This window comes from Zingiber officinale, chromosome 1A (assembly GCF_018446385.1).
Source record: "Zingiber officinale cultivar Zhangliang chromosome 1A, Zo_v1.1, whole genome shotgun sequence".
Lineage (NCBI taxonomy): Eukaryota > Viridiplantae > Streptophyta > Magnoliopsida > Zingiberales > Zingiberaceae > Zingiber > Zingiber officinale.
The window spans coordinates 4,949,561-4,973,400 of NC_055987.1; the positions used below are offsets into that span (position 1 = coordinate 4,949,561).

The 23,840-nt window shown below is 37.0% G+C and overlaps 1 protein-coding gene and 1 pseudogene across 5 annotated transcripts in view; one reads left to right on the forward strand and one right to left on the reverse strand.

Moving 5' to 3' along the window:
• Nucleotides 1-257: 257 nt before the first annotated feature.
• LOC121996084 lies at nucleotides 258-951 on the reverse strand (annotated as a pseudogene).
• A 6,482-nt stretch (nucleotides 952-7,433) lies between these two features.
• Nucleotides 7,434-23,840, forward strand: part of LOC122016222 (probable LRR receptor-like serine/threonine-protein kinase At1g06840) — a 41,020-nt gene continuing 24,613 nt past the window's right edge. Inside the window, exons 1-15 of one of the 5 annotated variants that reach the window (XM_042573478.1) lie at nucleotides 7,434-7,788; nucleotides 8,397-8,583; nucleotides 8,934-9,084; nucleotides 15,036-15,107; nucleotides 15,277-15,348; nucleotides 16,155-16,298; nucleotides 16,377-16,448; nucleotides 16,583-16,654; nucleotides 18,130-18,204; nucleotides 20,437-20,505; nucleotides 20,633-20,701; nucleotides 20,815-20,886; nucleotides 21,059-21,145; nucleotides 21,267-21,335; nucleotides 23,110-23,588. In XM_042573478.1, coding sequence (XP_042429412.1) covers nucleotides 8,487-8,583; nucleotides 8,934-9,084; nucleotides 15,036-15,107; nucleotides 15,277-15,348; nucleotides 16,155-16,298; nucleotides 16,377-16,448; nucleotides 16,583-16,654; nucleotides 18,130-18,204; nucleotides 20,437-20,505; nucleotides 20,633-20,701; nucleotides 20,815-20,886; nucleotides 21,059-21,145; nucleotides 21,267-21,335; nucleotides 23,110-23,588 — 1,600 coding nt within the window. In that variant the 5' untranslated portion in view covers nucleotides 7,434-7,788; nucleotides 8,397-8,486. Of the gene's footprint in view, nucleotides 7,789-8,378; nucleotides 8,584-8,933; nucleotides 9,085-15,035; nucleotides 15,108-15,276; nucleotides 15,349-16,154; nucleotides 16,299-16,376; nucleotides 16,449-16,582; nucleotides 16,655-18,129; nucleotides 18,205-20,436; nucleotides 20,506-20,632; nucleotides 20,702-20,814; nucleotides 20,887-21,058; nucleotides 21,146-21,266; nucleotides 21,336-23,109; nucleotides 23,589-23,840 lie in introns of all 5 variants that reach the window. The other 4 variants (XM_042573472.1, XM_042573458.1, XM_042573484.1 and 1 more) reach the window with 4 other exon arrangements.

Genomic DNA, 23,840 nt, shown 5'->3' on the forward strand with positions numbered 1-23,840 from the left:
TTTTTATTATTTATGGAGTTGGACGTAGAAGAACAAGAATTACGGAGCAGAAATAGTCAAAGTAGAAATCACGAATGAAAAGTCAACGAAGAAAAAACAAAAAAACAAGGGGGAATTTCGCAAACCCAAAAATATTAATATCACTATATTTATACGTGGTTTAGCACCTGTTCTTTTACGTGGACATCCTTTGTATTAATTCTTAATGAATCTGTAAAATTTTTGCTGCGTCGGGGACAGGATATCGACATTTCATCCTAGAAGCTGACGGCTCCGAGTTCCACCAGGTAATCGTCAGCCTCAGACCCGGCCAACTCGGTGATGTCCCCCTCCCTGCGCAGCAGACTCGGCGAGTATAACTCAGTCGCGTAGTGCAAACGCTCGATGCTGAGCCCGAAGACGTCGGCGTCGCCGAAGAAATCAAACGGAGTCCGCCCTACTTCGTCTCGATCCGTGGACGGGGTTCAGGGAGACGAATGAATTACAGTCATATCCGTATCTGTTGCCGTCCCCAGTGGCCGACTCGTGTTTGCAATCGTTACCTGCCGCCGCCTTGTCAGACGTGGGGAAGTTGGTCACTGCTCCGGCGCCCTTCATGCGGATTGCGGCGGCGTCGTAGACCACGGCCGCCTCCTCGGCCGCGTCGAAGGTCCCCAGCCAGAGCCACTTCCCCTGTGCTGGATCGCGGATCTCCGCTGCCCGCCGCCCCTAGGGCTGCCGCCGAACGCCTCGGAACCGACCCCGGCGAGCGTGGCCGCTCCTCCGCCGGGCGACCTCGACGCGAATTTCCTGGACGTGCCGCTTAGCCAGGGGTCGGGCGCCTCTGCCTTCCTCGTCGCTGGAGGACGAGTCGGTGGCGTCGGCGTCGATGCAATGGACGCGCACGACCTTCGTCCGGCGAACGCCAGTGGCCGGCGCCGCAAGGCGCCTGAAAGCGCTCCGTGGTGTCATTAACACGAAGAAATTAGACGAAAATTTTCATATTCGACGCATCGACACTCCAAATTCGACTAATTAAATACTATTACGGATTAGAAATTTCTGTAAAAGCAACAGAAAAGAATCGAGATGCAGTTTACAAAATACTCAAAAGCAGAAAATGCGAGATGAAAAGTCAACGAAGAAAGAAAAAAAAAATCCGGCCAAATGGCCAATTAACATGAATGGGCAACACGAGATCGGAGATCGTTGATGCAAATGATGAAGGTCTTGAAAGGACGCTCCAAAATAGGATTAGACGGGCCAAGAGATGAATCCTAGATCACTGGCACAAGTTAGAATTTACTCAAAGTGATATTAAAAATAAAAAAACAAAAACAAAAAACAAAAATAGAGAAGAGGGAATCACTTTTCATTCCATTTGTTTTTTTTTCTAAACAGACCATGCGTTGACCTCAGATGCCTCGTATGGTCGGTCTTATAGTCATCTATAAGAGATCAATTAGAAAATCAAACAAGTCATCATATAATAGGATGTTTTCACGGACTTCTGGAATCAATTCTTATTTATTGACAAATCTATCCTATGATAACCAACTCAACTATTTGGGGTGATAAAAGGTGATTCATTTGTCTCAACACCTCCGAAAAAAATGATTAATCTGGTGAGATAACGTTGAACCCGAAATGACTGACCTGGCCCCACGAAAATTTACCACCGGCCCCTTAAGTAAATTAGAAAAATGCACATGAAGGTCCATCTTGATAACCAATACATTCTTAGGTCTGCTATTCATTAAGGAGAAAAATGCTCAATAATATGCCCAACTCGACTATTCATAAAAATATGTGGAACCGTCACATCAGCGATCCCTCTAGAGCCGGTCCCACGGATATGGAGGGAGGTAAATGCAAGTACATAGCTGAAAGCGCATGGTCGGGATGCTAACCCCAGATAATGACACTCCGAAAATCAAACCCTGAACCTCTCGACCACGAAACCATGTGCCCCAGCTGTGTTACGCCCTGGGGACCCCCAACTCGACTATTCATAAAAAAAATATGGAACCGTCACATCAACGACCCCCTGGAGTCGGTCACATGGATATGGAGGGAGATAAATGCATATACACAGTTGAAAGCGCATGACTAGGGCGTTAACCTCAAGTAATGTCACCCCAAGGATCAAACCCTGGACCTATCGGCCACAAAACCATGTGCCCCTATCTGTGTTATGCCCTGGGGACCCCCAACTCGACTATTCATAAAAAAAAATGTGGAACCGCTATATCAGCGACCCCCTAAAGTTGGTCAGATGGATATGAAGGGAGCAAATGCAGGTACACAATTGAAAGCGCATGGCCGGGATGCTAATCCCAAGTAATGACACCCCAAGAATCGAACCCTGGATCTCTCGACCACGAAACTATGCGCCCCCAGCTATGCTATGCCCTGAGGACTACCAACCCAACTCGAGTATTCATTCGTGGCTGATGATAATATTAAGGAAGCTCCCAACTCGAGTATTCATGTGACAAAAGGTGATTCGCTCGCCCCCAGCGCCCCCGCCAACTCGTCCCTAGGCCAACACGGAGGAGGTAAATCACGGGTGGCTACTAGCCTTTAGTGCAAATGGCCAAGACATGAAGGAGGTCATGCTCGGTCACGCCGAGTTTCGACCCCAAGACCTCATGTGGCAACACCCCATGTTTTAACCATCGCACCGCCCCGAGGGGACACCCAACTCGAGTATTCATAAGTGTATGTATAGTTGTCAGAAAATTAAAACATATTCACGTCAATCAAAATATTATCATCATACAAGTTGATAAGGAGATCAGATCCAATAGCGCATTAGATTGTCTCCTTGTTCATCCAGCGCCATGTGTCAGTAGGGGACATCTAGAATACTAGATCTGATAAACTAGTAATCGCTTCCCAATTCTTAGGATTCCATGTTCATAATCATTGTCAGCGAGCTCATGTAGAGTCCATCTTGAGCGTGACTTTGAGAATAGATAAAGTTAGGATCTAAGACCAAGATTGAGAAGATGTCGAGATTCAATGCTAAGAGAGAGTATAGGTGACTGGGGCCGAGACTGAGAAGATGACAAGATCCGATGCTGAGAAAGGGTGTCGGTGACTAGGACTGAGATAGATAAGTCGGCCTTAGGAGCTAAGACTGAGAGAAGGTACTAGGACTTCAAGCTAATGTTGGGACTGAGAGCCGAGGCTGAAAGATAGTGCTAGGATCTAGGGCTAAATAAGGGTAGATGTTGAGATTGGAAGCTGAGACTAAGAGATGATATTGGGACCTGGGGCTAAGCTAGGATAGATGCCGATATTTGAGTCGATTTGATTGAACTTGAGTCTTATCTAAACTATATTATATTATTTTTGGATCATGCTTGATCTATTTTAACTTTGATTGATAACTCACTATAATCATTATCCCGTAGGGCAGGGCTAAAATAAATTGTCGTATTAGAGGTGTTTGTGTTGCTCAAGCTATTGATAAAATGATTTGATAATGACCGTCGTTGGTGACGTAGCCATGGGAGTAGCTTGGGGTGCGACTGCACCCCTAACATTAAAAAAAAACTAAGATGTTATCTTAGTTATTTGACCGGTCCATTCATCACTATTAGTTGTTAGAAAATTAAAATTGATTGTATATTTAGAAAATTCATGATCTAGCTATCTATTGGTACCACTTTTACGAGTAAACATTGTGACTTGAAATGTTAAGTATTGATTTTTAAAAATAAAATTCTAATAATAAATGTATGAATTAAATGGTAGAACATAAAGTGAGGTCGTTAAATTAAAATTGGATCGAGTTCTAAATAAATCCAATGGGTAGGTGCAGAGATAAAAATTATATTGGTTTAAATTGGAATTGATTTAACGTTAATTTGGTTAAATTATGATCGAACTAAGTTTAAGATTTAAACTGATTCAATCGATTTAAAACAAATTAGGATATTTTTAAGCTCTCTCTAATGATGTACAACCTCGTCATGCCATATGACACGTCATCCTTTCGCTCATCTTTCTTTTTTATTTTTTTCTCTCCTTTTTCCTTATAATTAGATGATTATTTAGATTTGAATGAAGATATCGTATATTGGAATACTTATAATTTATAAGTAAAATTATATATGATTTTTTGATTTTAGTTATAGATAAATTTTAAAGATGGACATATCGTTAAATCAGAGTCAATGGCTACGTTCAAAATTTTCTAATTTAAATTTAATTTTTAGTTTTTTAAATTGTGATATTTGAAAGTTTTTAAAATCATTTCTCCGGATCAACAATCGTCCTTCCTATAATACTGGCCACGCCACTGACAGTGGTGGCGTCTGCATCAGCTGGAAAAGCTGATTTCTGACGTGGGAGACTTGGCGATCAATCTTTGATCATCTGCTGCATCACGTTAATACTCTTTCTTTTGTTTTTTTTTCTAATATATTTTTTTGAATCGAACAAAGATTACTTGAGTGTCAAGGAAAATATATTTTTATTATTTGTGGAGTTGGACGTAAGAGAACGAGAATTACGGAGCGGAAAATAGTCAAAAGTAGAAAGCACGAGGTGAAAGTCAACGAAGAAAAAACAAAAAAAAGGAGATCTGTGTCGATCAAGCTGCTGACCTTTCTACATGGCATAGCTGAGATCTGATGGGGAAGATTTGCGAAGAATCTTTGGGCATCTGCTGCGTCGCGTAGATACTTTCGCCTTTTTAATATATTTTATTCAATCCGTCAAAGATTTACCTGAGCGTCGGGAAACTTTGTTAATGGAGTTAATCTTTGTCGTTGGACTATTCCAATCTTTGAGCCGGTTCGGGTCATTGAAAAGTGAGCCGGAGCCATAGGAGCCGTTTGATTCTTTCCTAGAAATAGGAATCGGAATGAGAATCATTGTATTGTGGAATGAGAATGAATATGAGCATGAATATCACTCTTAAAAGCAATGTTTAGTTAGTTACATATTTTCTATCGGAATAAATCAAAATTTTCCTTTTTACGCTTAAAGGAAAATAAGAGAAAAATTAGATGTGAGAAAGATGAATGTGAGAGAAAAATATGATGAAAGAGAATGATGAAGGAGAAAGTCTGATGAGAAAGAATAAAGAGAGAGAAAGTGTGATGAGAGAAAATGAGAAAAGAGAGTGTGATAGGAGAGATCATGATGAGAGAAGATGAGAGAGAAAATATGATGTGAGAGAAAGTATGATGGAAGAGGATGAAGAGAGAAAATGTAATGAGAAAAATGAGGGGAGAGAGTGTGATGAGAGAGATTGAGGAGAGAGAAAGTATGATGAGAGATAAAGTGTGATGAGGAAAAAAGAGAGCAGTGAGTGTGATGGGAGAGATTGAGGAGAGAAAAAGTATGATGAGAGAGAAAGTGCGTTGAGGAAAAAAAAAGGAGTGTGACAAGAGAGATTGAGGAAAGATAAAATGTAATGAGAGCGAAAGTGTGATAAGAAAAAAAAAAGATAGTGTGATGAGGGAGATTGAGGAGAGAGAAAGTATGATGAGAGAGAAAATATGATGAGAGAAAAAGAAGGAAGAGAGTGCGATGGAAGAGATTGAGGAGAGAGAAAGTATGATGAGAGAGAAAATGTAATGAGAAAAAAGAGGAAAGAGAGTGTGATAGGAAAGATTAAGGAGAGAGAAAGTGTGTGATAAAATGATGAGAGAGAAAATATGATAAGAGAGAACAAGGAGAGAGAAGTGATATGAAAGAAAAAATAAATAAATATATTTTGATATTTCGTATTAAGGGAGAAAATTTTAGTTTTAGGCCAAGGGTATTTTTAGAATAAAAAAATATTTTGATTGATGAAAATAGGGTAATGACTCATTGAAGGGGAGGTACATGAGAATGAGTTATTACCCAATTTCAAAGATTCATTCCTTTATTTGCATTCCTATTCCTATAATCCAAACATTAACAATGACAATCAATGATTCTCATTCTCATTCTCCACTCCTATTCCCCTAAACCAAACACCTCCTTAATTTTTGGATAGGAAAAAGGGGAAAAACACAAAACGTTTCTCACCTACTGTTGAATTGAGAGCCTACTGTTGAATTGACCCATTCTTGCTAACGCCTCTTACCTAAATCATCCATAAACATAAATATTTCTCATATTTGATGGAAATTTGACTTTATTAAATAATTTCACATTTGATAGACATACTAAGTACTTTATGGTTGAATTATGAGCTTATGATTAATAGCTCACGACTGTTCATCGATCAACATCTCAGCATGGCTGCTGCTAATTAAATTATTGATCTAATTATAATCTGTGTTTAATGCGACATTAATTAATGTGATTTTCCTTGTCATGTACTTAATCAATAGCCACCCCACCTATTTTTCTCTACCTGAGTTAATGGGCAATCAAAATTAAGGCCCCACTTAATTATCTTTGAGCATCCACATCGCCCCACTTAATAGAGTAGATTGTAAAAAATAATTATTTAAATTTAATAAAATGGATAACTTATTTTAAAATTTAAAGATATTATAAACGGATGCTCTTAATCATGAACAAATAAGTTAATTATACTATACAAAAGAGATATACATGTTGTGTAGATTCAAGTGAGACTAATTTGGTATAAATATCATTTTTTTTCAAAAATTATTCAGCATTTTCAATTAGTGTAACAGTTTATTGATAATTGATTTTATTATATGTAATAATAGAAATTTCTTTGAAACAGTAAGTGATTAAGGTATAAGGTATTGTCACATAATATCAGGGTCAAAATTTGATGTGTCCAAATATATCTTTCTCTATATTCTTTTTCTTCTCCATATTAATTTAGGAATCAAATCAAAATTCAACGCATCTAAATATATCTTCCCAATGCTCTTAACCTTCCGAATCACTTCTCACTTGTGTTTAGTAGAAAAGTAGTTTCAATATAAAATCTACAAAATTAATTTCAATTTTCTCTATGGATTTTCCCTTGATCGATGTGATATAAATGACCTTATAAATAGGTATTTTATGAGCACAAGGAAGAACAAAGTCAAAACCACGTTGCAATGTCCAAGTCAAATTTCTGGCCAAGCGATTTCGGAATACTAAAACGCAGTCAACACCCAAAATTTTAAAGCGCTGAAATAGCAAGAATGCCCTTTTCATTATTTTAAGTTGGAATTTTATAAAAATTTGATGGTTATTAAAGTCAATTTTAAAAAAATTATATCTAATAAAATTATAATTATAATTATTTTAATTATTTTTGAAAGTTATAACCGCCCATTTAACAAATAATACTCGGAATGCATATCTTTGTTTAATTCCTTTATTAATTCAAACTTGCTCTTAATTATCATACCCACCCGTTCCCTGGACGGTCAGGATTACACGACGGCCGAACCCTTTTTGGTAATTTCGCAATCTAAATCCCTGCTTATTTATTTTTTAAAAACCCACTGGATTTATTTTATTTTATTCTCGCTGCCATCATCTTCGGTATCTTCTTTCCCCCACTTTTCACCCCCCTCTGCCAGGGAAGTCAACCTCGATCTCTCGATCGACAGCGAGCGGCGTTGTGATAGGAAGAAATTTAATACGATGGAGGAAGGAAGATGTTGCCGCACAACCACTTTCTCGCTGCCCTCTTCGACCTGGTCCGACGGCGTATCGCGCACACTCTCCGCCTTCTTTCCTACTGCTTTCGCCTCCGCGCGATCTCCGTTCCTCCTCCTATTTGTGGTGCGGTTTGGTAATTTTTGAGCCATCTCTTGTTCGTTTCTTCCTTCTCGGTTTTGAGATGTTACTCGGGAAACAGTGGTCCGTTATAACATGTCCAAGGTTGTTCTGACTGCGTGTTCTCGAGTTTCCTTTTGTTTGTTTGTTTTTTTTTCTTTTTTCTTTGTATGTATGCCGATTTGAGCATCATTGTTTTCTGTGGATGTCTGGAAGTGTCTGAATTTGTAAATGTATCTCCGTTAATTATTATTATTATTGCCATCTGTTTTATTTTGAGCGTTTATAGGCTTCTCTCTATCTCTCAAGACAACTAACCATGATTTCTCAGCTCTTCATGAATTTTTTTTTTTATTATTTTCATTTCATTTCCGTTTCTGTTATGATTGTTCAAGTGATGGTAGTTAAGGCGTGAGCCAACCAAACATCAAGTGATTCTTGATACTCAGTCTATTTGGGGGTGGATTGTGAAGATAATCCATTCACACGTTGTTTGTGATGCTAAAACTCCTTATAATTTTTTCATCGCTTTAACCAATCTTTAAGTTCTATGTTCAGAATCTGAGGCACAACAGTTTTTCTTATGCAAGCAGCAAACTAATGTTAAATAATAGATTTTTTTAATGATAATAAAGTTTTTATCTTTTTCTTGGTCTGAATATTGTTTCTTACTGACTTGACTATGCAAATAACAGCTGCTTGTTATCTGCCAGAATTATATACGATGCCCTTTTGGTGCGAGATTAGCAAAAAATAACTGACGTCTTGGGAATTCGAAGATTCTATAAAGAATTGCCATTGAGATGTCAGCTAAACTTCTCTTTTACGGGATTATATTGTCTACTCTGTATTTTAAGTACATGCAGTATGCAGAAGCACAGACAACAGATCCATCAGAAGGTAAATCCATCTCTTGGCTTTCTGCATCTTTACTCTCATTTCCTTAAGTAAATAGAGTCTATTTCGGTACCTCAGTGATTTTAGCTTGTAGTACCATAATATGGATATGGTGAACTGCTGTGTAAGATACTATAGTGGATACATTTTTTTGTTTAACCTGAAAGTATTCCTTACTTATGAACGCGAGAGAGAAACTGGACTAGCAATCAAAACAATTCTGGTTATAATTAGCTTTTATTCTTCCATTTAAGATGCTCCATTCTATGATGTGTTATTTGTTCTTGGCAATGAAATTATTCTCCAGTCCTTATATGATTTTCATATTTTTTTCTTATTTATTTTTATCACAGTTAGTGCTTTGGGAGCTATCAAGAGCAATTTGATTGATCCTCTGGGACATCTTGACAATTGGAATGATGGAGATCCATGCATATCAAATTGGACAGGGGTCATATGCCATAATTCTACATTAGATGATGAATATCTACACGTCCTAGAACTGTATGATTGCAGATTTTCTCTTTGTTAAAATCCTTCCTTTTTAGACTATTATAGTTAAATTACATTTTCGGTAGTCTGAATTAACAATGGATGTAACTGTACTGTATTGAAAGAACCATTATGACACTAGTCATATATTGCTGTGAACATAATTCTTACCGACTAAATATCTATTGTGAGAGTAAAAATCTGTATATACTAACTTACTATCATTCATATATCTAACTCTAATATCCCCTCTTGATTTGGAGCACAAATTATTTTCAATTTGTTACACATACTAGAAAAGGCCATAAATAGAAAAACAAAATGTAAAACTAATAACACATTCAATAAAAATGAAGACAAATTGTAACTCGAGAGACCTTGATAATGTTACCTCTTCTGTATCGATCTTCAAAAGAATAGACAACTACATTTGATGAAGATTCAAGTTGGTTTGTTCTTCAAAGGATGACATTCCTCTTGATTAATATCTTCATCCTTAATTCTCTTTCAAACTGGACAAATTGAGAAAATGGATAGAATTGGATTCCAATATTCACATTTTGACAAGCAATTAATTAGAAGAGAGATTCAATATCTAAAATTACGTTACAGACAAGGAGAAAATATCATGCGCTACATTGAGGGATGTTTTGGCATCTACTTGAGAAGAAGACATGAACCTAACATATCTTGTAAAACTTTATGGAAATTGGTAGAACTATCTATAGACAAAACTAAATTAGGGCTCAATTTTTACTAGAGATTAAGTTCTTGATCATTTTCTCCAAGAGAGGTAGAAGATGTCAACAAAAATGGAGTAAAAGTTTGACATGGACTCTAAGATAAGAGATATTGGAAGAGAGAAAAATTGCTTATCTTTGATCATATGCACAATAAATTGAATTGTGAATTAGAAAATCTTGCATCATTGCAACTTTAGGTCAAAAGAGCGGAGAGAAGAAGATGAAGTGCATTGATTGGCCAACCACTTATACTAAAAACTCGAGCTATAAGATAGGCAACCAATTGTGTTAGGACCGGTGGCGGCCGGCTAAAGGGGGTGAATAGCCCTGCAATGAAAAACAAAAAAACCTTTCTCGACTTATAACTTAATTAACATTAACACTTGCGTATAAAGGAATAAAGAAAACTGATTAAGAAGGAAGAGGCCGAGGTTTACTTGGTTACAACCAGAAAGGCTGTTAATCTAATAAAGTTGAAAGCACACTAATGTCTCCTTCGGGCGGCATAATTGAAGTACTCAAAATACAAAGCTAGACAAAAGAAATCGTTTACAAGTGTTCTCAAATGTTGTTCAACCATTTGGACCAGGGCTGTATTTATAGCCCTGGTCGAGGCGCCTGGAAGAGTTCCAAACGCCTACGCCTAGGAGGGGATAAACTTTTATCCTCGTCGCAACGGAATGCGCCACGTCGCGCTCCGGATAATTTTATGCTTCGGGCGCTCGGAAGGGTTCCGGGTGCTTGGACCAGGTTTGGGCGCCTCGAATCAGCTCGGGGCGCCCCGAACCGAAAAATCAGCTTTTGTTGATTTTTCGGTCCCTGTCTTGCGCTCCTTTTCCGCTCGCCTTGGTCCGGGTCTTCCGCTCCGGTCCTGCTCGCATTGGTCAGGATCTTCCGCTCTGGCTCCGCTCGCTTGGGTGATCTCGGCCATTCAGAATAGGGCTCACCCGAAACCAACTTCCGGCCTTCGAGCATTCTTCCGCTTCGGCTTCTCGTCCCTTGAAAATGCCGCCCGCCTCCTTCTCGTCCGCCCGAATACTCTTCCACAGCATTTCGTCCTGCGGACGCACTGAGGCTGTCGGCTCTCTCCCGTGCCGTCCTCGCTAGCTGCGTCTTTTGCTCGGGGTTAAAAACCAACAGAACCTAACCTGACTTGGTTGATCACATCAAAACTACCTTGGGGTACTAACAATCTCCCCTTTTTTGATATGTTCAAACCCAAGTTAAGTTAAGGTAAACCATAAACAAATAACAGTTATAATTTTTGCAAAAAATTTGTAAGTACAAAAATTAAGTACAAAAATTAAAAATTAAAATTGTACTACCCTCCCCCTAGGCTTAATCTTTACTACTTCCCCTTTTGATCACATTAAAAGTGGAGTATGTTAGACATATTACTTAGAAGATCTAAAAAGTCTAAGGGAAAAACAAAACAAAAAAAGAAAAGTTAAGTTCTAAAAATTTTGATTAAAAAAACTTTAATAATAAAAACTTTAGCAAGGGTTGAAAAAAAAAATTTCACAAAAAGTTCATGAAAACTTTAAAATTTTAAAAAATTTGCATTTTGTTCACTAGTTCATGAAAATTTCAAAAGATTGTTTAGATTAACCTTTTTTTAAAAAAAACTTAAACAAAATTTAATGATTAGAATAAATTTTTCTAACAAAACTTTAAAGCATTAGTTAAATGCTTCATAATTAAACATTCAATTCAATAATTGACTTCCAGTCTGTGGTGAGGTACTAGGCCTTCTTGGTTATTGGAGCATCAACCACTTCTAGACAAAGCTTCTTAAAGAGTTTAAATATTTAATTTTCTTTCTAAAAGCACTAAGTTCAGAAATACAGTCCTAAATATGATTTTGGAACGAGTACAAGTTCCTACTGTTGGTACCCCAAGGTTGTTTTGATGTGATCAAACAAGTTAAGTTAGGTCCTGTTGTGCTTGACCCTGTGTCTAAGTGTGCAGGAACTTAGGAGCACAGGATGTCGAACAAAAGACGCAACTAGCGAGAAGGACGACACGGGAGAGAGCCAACGGGTTCGGTGTGTCTGGGACGAGTGGAAGAGTACATCGACGGACGAGAAGGGAGCGTGTAGTGTTTCCGAGGGACGAGAAGCCAGAGCGGAAGATTTGCTCGAGGAGCAAAAGATGCAGCTAGCGAGAAGGTCGGCACGGGAGAGAGCCGATGGGCTCAGTGCGTCCGAGGGACGGAGAGCTGCGGAAGAGTACGTTGGCGGACAAGAAGGAAGCACGCGGTGATTCCGAGGGACGTGAAGCCGGAACGGAAGCTTGCTCGAGAAGGTAGGAAGTTGGGTTCGGGTGAGCCCTATTCCGGATGATCGAAATCACCCAAGCGAGTGGAGCTGGAGCGGAAGACGTGGACCGAGGCGAGCATCACCGGAGCAGAGGGCTTGGATCGAATAAAGTCAACTCTAGGCGCTTAGACCCATTCCAGGCGAGGTTTACTTGGTTACAATCGGGAACCAAGTAGTTGTTATAGCCATGCAATGAAAAACAAAAAAACCATTCTCGACTTATAACTTAATTAACATTAACACTTGCATATAAAGGAATAAAGAAAACTGATTAAGAAGGAAGAGGCCGAGGTTTACTTGGTTACAATCGGGAAGGTTGTTAATCCAAGGAAATTGAAAACGTACTAATGTCTCATTCAAGCAGAGAAGCCTCTTACAGTAGTTGAAGTACTCAAAATATAGAGCTAGACAAAAAAAATCGTTTACATGTGTTCTCAAGTGTTGTTCAACCATTTGGACCAGGGCTATACCTGGTCGAGGCTCCTGGAAGGGTTCCAGGCGCCTGGGAGGGGATAAACTTTTATCTCTGTCGCAAGGGAACGTGCCACGTCATGTTCCGGTTAATTTTCTGCTCCGGGTGTTCGAAGTCCGGGCGCCCGGATCAGGTCCGGGCCCTCCGGACAAGTCTAGGCGCCTCGGATTAGCTCGGGGCGCCCCGGACCGAAAAATCAACTTTTGTTGATTTTTCGGTCCCGGTCTTCCATTCCGTTTCCGCTCGCCTTGGTTCGGGTCTTCAGCTCTGGTCCCGCTCGCATCGGTCAGGATCTTCCGCTCCGCCTCTGTTCGCTTGGGCGATCTCGGCCATCCGGAATAGGGCTTACGCAAATCCAACTTTTGCCCTTCGAGCATTCTTCCGCTCCGGTTTCTCGTCCCTTAGAAACGCGCGCGCCTCCTTCTCGTCCGTCCGTATACTCTTCCGCAGCACCTCATCCCTTGGATGCACCAAGCCCGTTGGCTCTCTCCTGTGCTGTCCTTCTCGCTAGCTGCGCTTTTTGCTCGACTTTCTGTGCTCCTAAGTTCTTGCACACTTAGGCACAGGGTTAAAAACCAACAAGACCTAATTTGACTTGGTTGATTACATCAAAACTACCTTGAGGTACTAACATTTTGTCTAATGGCCCATTACACTTGTTTATGCAAGATCGAATGTTAATAGTCGTGGAGTTTGTCTATTTACCTTGGAGGATGAATAGAAGATGAATTGATTACCCATAGGGAAAAAAATGTACTGTGGAAAAGAAAGGAAAGACCTAGGAAAAAGGGAAACTCATGGAGAAGGTAAAGGAGAAAAAAGGGAAACAAGAGGGTGGCTAAGCACTTATGCTAAAAGCTTGAGCTCTTAGGAAAGAAACCAATTTTGTCTAACGGACCATCACACTTGTTTATGTGCGATCAATGGTCAATGGGTGCGGAGCCTCTTAGGGTTTGTTTACGCCAGAGGATTAATAGAAGATGGATTGATCACCCTTAGGGAAAAAATCTACAATGGAAAATAAAGGAAAGATTGAGAAAAAGGGAAGCTCATAGAGAAGGAAAGGAAAGAAAGGGAAATGAGGGGGGGGGGGGTTGGGGGGTTGGGGGGTTACCTTTTGGTAGCTTGGCCATAACTCATGACAGTTTAGCCACGAGCTTGCGGTGGCTTGGGTAAGTTTGCGTTTAGTCCATGCAATTTGTTGCCATCCATCCTTCGGAGTAAACAAGCCATTAGTTTGAATATGCCCCCTCATGCCTCATGACTTAGAGATACAAAGTTTTTTTTTTTTTTTTCTATTTGACACATGTAGGATTTGAACCCCAGATCTCCTTTATCATTGTCAAAGGTGATTGACTTACCACTTACCCTAAAAGCTCAAGCTTTAGGATCCATACTCTAGACCTCTTTGTTCTGATAAAGTTTATTGGCTAAGCATTTAGCAAGAAAGAGATCAATCTAATTGACTACCTCACTTGTCTATGTGAGAGTAATGAGTGAGGAGCCTCTTAGCTTCAACAATTTTAATCAATGTTTGTTGGACAAAAGCCCCACTTGGACTTGTGTTGGTTCAAAACCTAGGATTTTTTTTAGAATGATCCAACTTTTTTTTTAATCTATTTGAATTATCCAAATTCATTGTCTCTTGTAGAAACTCATGCAACTGGGTGACATGTGAATTTGTGGTTCATGTGTGTAGGTCGATATTGAAGTTTAATTGATCATGACACTCATGAATGACCCGACAATTGTGTTAGGCTTTGTTTCAGGTGCATCAATGAAAAGCTGATGTAGAAGGCTTTTGCTGTCTGTTGATTGCAATATGAAGGTTGGAGAAGGGTGATAATGTAGGTAGCACTTTTCAATGTCAATGTCTTTGAGACTGGCGATGGTGATTGTAGAGAGAAGGATGCCATGCTATAAAAGGGCTTCTAGGAGAGGAGCAAGTAAAAGTATTAAATAGTGTACCTTGTGCTTGTCCTTCTATCTTCCAAAATGTGTAATGGCTTGATCTCTATTGAAGCTAGGATGCTCCACACCAATTAGTTTAATATGGACAAGTGCAATGGTCCAATTTATGAATATAAATTGGTCCCTTTTCCAGCAACTCGAGGGTTTGACATAAGTGATTAGCTAATAAATTGTAACATGGTGTCTAAGCTTGTTGTTGGAAGAAAACACATGAGAAAAAGAACGGTGAAGGGAGAAGTGTGAATTTGGATTGGGAAGGGAAGGCAACCCCGTCACACCAATCTTGTGGTCTCTCTTAAGGGGATTGAAAAAGAAATTAACACTAATTGTAGCTGCCTAAATACCAATTTAAGAGAGACACAATGTATTATAATTATTACTCTGATACTTGTAACACATATTTACTAATATCCTGTAGGTGATCACTTGCCTTTTCTAACTGAATTGTTTCTCTTACAGGCAGCTTCTTAGAATGAATCTGTCTGGAACCTTATCTCCTGAGCTTGGAGCTCTGTCACGTATGGAAATATTGTGAGTCAACACTAAACTTATATGTTAAGAAAGAGATATTTATTGTTCTTCTAGCCTCCAAATATGCGGTGAATAATTTGCATGCACTCATGCTGGATTGCCAAAATGTTTTTATCTTGAAGAAAGCTGTACAGTGTGGTCTTGCTAAATCTTCTACTTATCTGTATAGGGATTTTATGTGGAACAACATAAGTGGCAGTATTCCTACGGAAGTTGGCAATATCACTTCATTGAGACTTCTGTAAGTCAAGTAGCTAGCAAAACACATTATAACTATGTTATGTTTCTGAGTTCTAATTTGTTTTCTTCTCCAAAAGGATGCTTCCAGGAATTTCTAATTTAATCTTTGTAATTTTCTTTTGACTTGTTTCATTGGGTCTGTGAGAATTACTTCTCATTGCTTGTTATTAATATATGGGATTACAGATGGTGATGTATATATTTTTAGTCCCATTTTCATAGGATCAATTTAATTACATGATATATATGTACACTCAATACTATTGGGAAGTTTTCTAGTGAAAGAGAATATCTATCAGAGTTACTGAAGTATATTAATGACCAAAGTAAGGAGTAGACATAGGGCATAACTGCATTTGTTTGTGTTTTAATCTGATTACTTATTGGGTTGGATTTACTTGGGTAATTAACTCAATTTGTGTGTTGGATGAAGGCGGTGTTACTAGAGCTGTACCTTTTGTTTTTTATGAAAATCAATTTTACTGAAGTGCAGTCTCACCAGTTCAAAGTTGATACTGATTTTATATTGGCATTATCTTGATTGTGTATGCATTCACATAAAGTAAAATGACTTATGCTGACGGTCTTTCAATAAAATTTGCATTTTCCGAGATCTTGGCATAATTAACAACTAAAGTCACTTATTTGTGGATATATGTCAAGGTGAGGTAGCTTTTTTGGTTTTCTTATTTTTTTTAATAATCTTTATTATGACCAAATTTTATCTTACCTGCCCTGGCTTGACATTTTTAATATGATATTTATTATTTAAAGATATCTTATATCATATTTATTCTGTTCCTGCAGGCTCTTGAATGGTAACAGATTATCTGGTTCATTACCTGAAACGATTGGTCACCTGCTGAATCTAGATAGGATACAAATAGATCAGAATTTTATATCAGGAGAAATACCAAGATCATTTGCAAACTTGAATAAAACAAAACATTTGTGAGTTGGAAATTATGTTATCCATTTGATTTGCATTAGCAATGTACTTTCACTTAATGTCGGATTAATCTCCCTCAGCCATATGAACAACAACTCAATAAGCGGACAAATTCCTGCAGAATTGGCAATTTTACCAAACCTCGTACATTTGTAAGTTCCAGTAAATGCTGTCTATTATTAGTTCAAATTTTTACAATAATTTCCAATTTGGCATATTTACGTGAGCGTATGCCTTTTTCGTAGTTTTCTATGTTCCATCTCATCACTAATGAAGTTTATTGCAGTTTGCTGGACAACAACAATCTCACAGGACATCTTCCTCCAGAGTTTTCTAGGCTCCCTAATCTGCTTATCCTGTAAGTAGTATTTCACTTGCATTAATGGACAATGACATAGTTTGCTTGCTTTTTAGCCATTTCTTAATCTTTCTCTCTATGCAATTGCACTCCACAAACTGAATCTTGTTGTACTTCAGCAGATGGAAGTATAGTGGGTTTCAGTAAAATGTACATGTAAACCACCTAGACTTGAATTAGAAAAATTCTCTTGTAGTGATTGCTATTGACAGTTGTCACCCCTTTTCCCTGGTCTGTGAAAAGAAAAATGTAATTTGAAAGATTACAAATTACAATGGAAGTATAATACAAATGCCAATCTTCAATTTATGCCAATCAATCCTGATCTTTCACATTCAGGAAGTTTGCTACTCTTTACTTCCTCTTCACATAGAACGTGAAATGCTTGTGATTGCTATGTCTTTCTTGTTGACTTACTGCTGTGTCGTAGGGATTCCCGTTTACGTCACTTTACTGACTATAGCGAGCGTTCAACTGTAGACATGAAAGAGTGAGAACTGAATGGAACCTAGCTTACATGATGAATTTTACTTCTTTATTAGGTGTTGCACTATCTTCAACATGATGCATTAGCAAATCCAGAGGTGGACTCTTGTGTCATATAGCTCCATCCTAGAATATGAATTGAAGAATCATTCACTAATTCAAAAGAGAAAAAAGAGAGAACATGCTTTTTGGTGGTGCTTCTGCTGAATATTCTGTTTGATAACATGCTACTAATTCTTCTTTCACAAGAGAGAGCTTTCCTAAAGTACTGAACATCTAAAGAGCTTGAGCTAGACTGGAAAGATGAGTATCTTTGAGCTAAGGGCCAACAATTCTTTCTATTTTTTGCTAGCTTTATCTTACTTCCATATGTAGGTAGCCATCTATAAGCAGAAGAGAAGTCAAATGAGAATGTAGTACTGCTCTCAACTAGTCTGTTAATAGGGTTAGTCTCTTTGCGCAATTTAATTACATATGATTAACTATACAGTATAATTACATCATATAACCCAAACCCAGAAAAAGTTCCTTCCAAATGGGGCTCCTGAGGCAATAAATCCAATGACAGAGAATTATTTTTTCGCTATTTGATAAGCTCTTATCCATACTAGTTGAATTTGTATTTTCTATCTGTAGATCTGTATTTTCTTATCCACTACTAGTTGATTCTGTTTATTTTACTCAATTTCTGTGCTTGTATGTGTACAATGAAATACTTTAAAGAGATCAATCCTTTTGGAAACAGTATTTTGAGAACACTCTTAGAACTTGTACCTGCCTTTATTGCATTCCATTTGATAAATTTTTCTATGCCAGTATGTTGCTTTTTACAAGTCTTTTATCATCGATTTGCACACAAGTATCAAACAACACCAAGCAACATTCTTATTTACATTTTACACCTTTCTTCGTTTTGATTTTCAATACTATATAACACAATATTTGAGTATCTCTTAAGCAATCTCTTTATTTGTTTTCTTTTGACTCAGTCAGCTGGATAATAATAACTTCAACGGGACATCAATTCCAGCTTCTTACACCAACATGTCTAAGCTCTTAAAGTTGTAAGTGTTTTTCCCCCTTTCTTTTTATTGCAAGTCTGAAAGCATATTTAAGATTTTATTTAACAATCTGCATTATTTTGTGAGAAGGGAATTTGGCCCTTAATTCAGTAAGCTCTTTTTTCTGTTGAGAGAATCATTTAATGGGATACATTTCTAAGAGTCTCCTGAAAAATTTAGAAGTTTTTGTATTTGATGTAGTAAATTTACATATATTTCTTCTCTTGTTCTTCACAATCCTTATAAAATTAAGAAAATTTCTGGAAATCTATCAAACACCAGAGACTAGGTAGAACCTATAAACTTTACAAATAAGCTCGCTTGGGTTTTTAACCTTTCTGAAGGTGAAGGCTTACCTACATAACCATAATTTCAAGAAACCAATTGCCTGACTAGACCTAAACTAAACAAGCTATAGTCTGTTTGTTTACTAATCTTGGTGGCCTTCGTAAATAAAGGGGCTGAGCCTAAAAGGGAAACTTGTAACCTGCTAGCTGAAACTAAGAATGACAACATACATCTCCGAGGTATTTTTTTTGAGGTTCATTTTTAAGAGAAATTCTCTATGCGAAATTCAAGTGAATCAGAAATATTCTTTTCTCCCTAAAAATTAAAATGACTCTAGAATCACCAGAAAATATTCTTTTGACATGTGAAGAAGCTCTATGTTTATGCTCAATAATACTGTGTGCCTCACATTTCAGACATTCAATAGACCTTCAAGTTTATCATATCATTTTTTTTCACAAAGAGAGTCCATTTGGAATCATTTACATTGGCAATAGAAAATCTTTATCCTCAGTCATGTCAACAGGAACTCCAGTTTGACAAGCTTCATTCGTTGCTTGTTTCCCTTTTTGGTAAAAATCAATTCCCATCCGCTAGCAGTTTTTCTGATGTGACTAAAAAACTTAAAAGCTACTCCAATTTAGAATTTCTTAATTGGAGTAACAAAGGACCATCAAAATATGTCCGACTATAATTTGGCAATTTTTTATTTTCCATTAAACTGTAACATATATAATTTAATATATTTACATCTTTTCCATTTAACTCAGTTTACTAATGCTTCATATATTTACAGTTTGCTAGTACATAAAATACCTTCATGCGTACAGAAAAGGTTACTTGGAGTTGATGCTGAGAGTAAATATTGGTGTAATTTACATGTGCGAATTAAACTATCATGGCTAGGTTTCAAATAAATCACTATACTCCAATTTTGGTTCATCCATTATATTTTCTCATCAGCGAGTATTAGTTTCCTTGCTTATTATCTATATCATATCCACATTAACTTAAATTATAAACAAAGCTGCTAATATGGTTGTCGATTAGGATGATTACATTGATATGGTGGAGGCTGGAGATGATGTGGGCACTTCAGTTGGTACTTCTTTGATTGTCACTGTTGAAAATGGATGAAAGTATGTGGAACTCTAGTGAAAATTTGCCAAAAAGATAGTTTGGTGCCTATTTCAAGTTTGGGTTACTATTGCTATCAATTATCATAAATTCATCTTTATAAATAATTTAAATATGTTAGATACATAAAATACCCATTATTATGAAAATCAAAGCTGTCTTATGTTTACTTGCAATAATATGGGTGACAAATAAAAAATTTATGCTGATAGTGGATTGTATTAACTAGAATAACTTACTTCAAAGCTTTCAACTTTTACAAGGACAAATACATCTGTAGAGACGTGTGCTAAACTTGATTTTTCATCAGCAAGTGTGTGTGTCTCTCTATTTGGCTATCGAATCTATCTGCCTATCTAGTTTTGAACCTATAGTTTAGTCTATGGCATTTTTTGTTGAGATTGTGATATATAACTTGCCATTGTCATTTTTAGTCTTAGTCCTTAGTCCTTAGTCCTTAGTCCTTATAGAAAAAACTGAAGGGGAGCCTTGATGCAACCGTAAAGTTGCTATCGTGTGACTTGGAGGTCACGGGTTCGAGTTTCTAAAAGAGCCTCTTGCAAAGTAGGTAAGGTCGTGTACAATAGACCCTTTCTTGCGATACCACATGGGCGGGAGTTTTGTGTACCGGGCTGCAAATTTTTTAGTTCTTCCAGAAAAAACTCTTGATGCACAGTAGCATACAGCCCACACCAGTTGTTTTTGTATATTAATATTAAAAAAATTTGGAAATATAACTACTCATTGTCTGTTTAACATTTTCACTTCATCTAACATTTTAGCTTTGTTTCATTTCACAATGGAAATTAGGAGTCTTAGGAATTGTAGCTTGCAAGGACCTGTACCTGATTTCAGCACAATACCGAGACTTGGTTATCTGTAAGTTTTTATATCTGCCTTTGTCACTTGCTAATGGCCTGAAACATTGTCATCTCTGAATTCTAAGAAGCTTTTTGTACATTTATTTGCTAATTAATCATACAAATTTGTGCTGTTTATTTCTCAGAGATCTTAGCTGGAACAACCTCAATGGAACTATTCCAACTAATAGACTTTCTGGCAATATAACCACCATGTATGGAGAATTCTTAGTTTAATTATTGATCTCAATTTTGATCAATTGAAGTTAGTTTGTTTTCAACTCTTTAGTGTCTATGACACAGTCATACTGTTGTGTTTCTGATACAGTGACCTGTCATACAATCATCTTAGTGGATCAATTCCATCAAGCTTCTCAGGTCTTCCTAATCTTCAAAGACTGTAAGATTGAGATTTTATATTTTTATTCCATGTCAAAAAGAGTTTGGTTAGTGAATTTTGTTCATATGATTTTGGCTTAGTGGCATATTTTTAATTCATCAATATTCACTACTTTATGGTTGTGGTGGCGTGGTGGCAGACATTATATTATTTGCTTGATCTTATTTTGCAGGCTTCTTGAGAATAATTCTCTGAGTGGTTCTGTTCCATCCACCATTTGGCAGAATATAAATCTTACTGGAAATAGAAGTCTAATTTTGTAAGATCTGGTTTATCTTTGTTAACCGTTCTAGGTCTCTTTTTTGGAATTCAATGATTTGATTACTATAATAGGTTAAAAGTTTTTATCTTTGGCTGATCCTTCCTGTCTTATTTTGCAGGGATTTTCAGTTTAATAATCTCACGAACATTTCAGATACTCTTCGCCCTCCTGCAAATGTAACAATTTTGTAAGTTTTTTCTGGTTTTATCTACTTTGGTCATTGTAATACCATTTACCAATAATTTGGATGGTTCAAAATTGTTCAATGATAAACACATGAGTATTTTAGAGTTTAATAATACTTTTCATTGCATCATTGTATGCCATATCATATCATAGTATAGAATGAACAAAAAGACATTGGGAGAACAAATAGTACTATTGAAGGTTTATAATCATTCTTAACTGAGGTTTTTGTAGTAGTTCCTTTATTGATCAATGTATCTGTATGGGTCGGTGCCAGTTGTCACCGATTAGTTGGAGGAGGAAGTGAAAGAAGAAGCAGATCTTCTTTTGATACAACTCTGTGTTGGCTGAATGACAATAGTTCAGGTGATACGGAATGAAACCTTAGTTCTTTCTACTTGAACTATGCTTGGCCACATACAAACAACCTTGTTAGTATACATAAAAGTGCATAGAATCTGTTTACGGTTGTCCCAGTGGAGAAAGATGATACAACTGTTCCTCCATTTCCATGTGAGACTCCCTTAATTCATTCCAAATTGTAATTTTATAGGTCCGCAACTCATTTTGCTCTACACTATACCCTTAATTATTATTGCATATCACAAAGTGTTTATACCTCCATTCATTCAGTTCAATTTATACATTGATTTCTCTATATTCTAGAATTTAGTGCAAAAACCCAAGGCTCATTTTTGAGGTAAAATAGCAAACCAAGGGTATTTGGGCGTGGAGAGAGAGACATAAAAGTACATGATTTTGTTATTTGGAAAGTAGGGGGCATGATTAATAGTATACCTAAACTTCATGTGCATGGATGGGAAAATCTTCCCAGTTAGCACCTACTGTCGATGGTGTCAATAGGGCTAACAACACTAGCTTGTTCTGGACTAAATAAAAATTAATATTTTGCTGCAGAAATGACTAGAAAGATAGTTGTAGTAGGGTTGACACAAAAGGTGAGCAGTTGAGCAGTGGAGATTTTCTAAATCTCACAAAAGAGCCTAGGAGGATGGTTCATGTGACCAAAATGAATGCCACGAGGAAAAAACTATGACCACCATTAGCATCATGCTGAAACATTAGGATAAAATAAAGATGTAGCATTATGAGTATCGGAAGGTTTTGGGTTTGTAGGATCAGATACAATGAGAGTTGATGAAGCCACATGAGATATAATCTAGAGGAAGTTGATGACTCTTAAGTAGCCATAAAAAAATCAGAGAAAAGAAAATTGCAAAAAAAGAGAGAAGCAGAGGGTTAAAGTAGCAAAAGAAAGGAATTCCTAATCTCACCCTAAAGAAGAAAGTGACTCTGAGTGGTGGAGGGTGTTTCTTGCGTAAATATAACTAAACTAGAGTCCATATGTAACAATGATATTCATGCTTTGCATGTTAGATTTTTTTACATGAATGCAATTTTCGGCACCCAAATATAGCTAGAATTTTATTCTAACATTGTAATCTTGGTGCCACATTCATGCCTTTATGATGCATCGATTTTCATAGTTTTTGAAAAAAAATGAATTTGAAAAAAAAATGCAAATCCAACATAGCTGTCATTATTGATCCCAAATTTAGTGTTCGAATATGTAGTTTTTCTTTTCCAAAGTTTAAATTTTATAGATTTGCAAGGAATTGGAGCTTTAGATATAAAATTCACACTTTAATTTTGCTTTGATATGTAAGTTGATGGGTTATTTAGTGTGAAAGTTATTATTAAGCTTTTTTTATTAGTTGCTAGAATGCTAATGTTTAATCTCTTATTTTATTCAGGTTACATGGAAATCCTGTATGCAATGAAAATCAACTCCAGATAGGACGATTCTGTCAGCTTCAAAGTATACCGATCAATGAAAGTTCAATTGTGGCACTGAGTTGTAATTCATGTCCTGAGGATTATGAATATAATCCATCAGCTCGTCATCCATGTTTTTGTGCTATCCCACTTCATGTTGAATATCGACTCAAGAGTCCAGGATTCTCAAATTTCCAACCATACTATGTTGATTTTGAGGACTACTTAACTAATGGTCTAGTCTTATCCATATATCAACTTCACATTGACTCTGTTGTTCGGGAAGAAGGTCCAAGATTCAGGATGCAATTGACGTTATTTCCTGACAGTATTTCTATCTTTAACATAAGTGAGGTTCTGCGAATCAGAAGCATGTTTACCGGGTGGCTTATTCCAGATTCTGATCTTTTTGGACCATATGAACTACTTAACTTCAACATGGGATACTATGGATCTGGTATATCATGAGCAGACACATTTTACTGTATTGTTGGTTTTATTAAATAAATAATTCATATTCTAACTATACGCTTCTAACTTAAGTAAATTCATATTCTTGATTGGAAGCAAAGTAGCAAGTTGTAATGTTCTATTTCACCAGAAAGTAACTTATAATTTACAAATTGTTGCATAAAAGTGAAGCTAGGATATATTCAAATTAGAATTTTGGAGCAGTACCCATCAATGTTTGGGTTGGTTTTTCAGAATT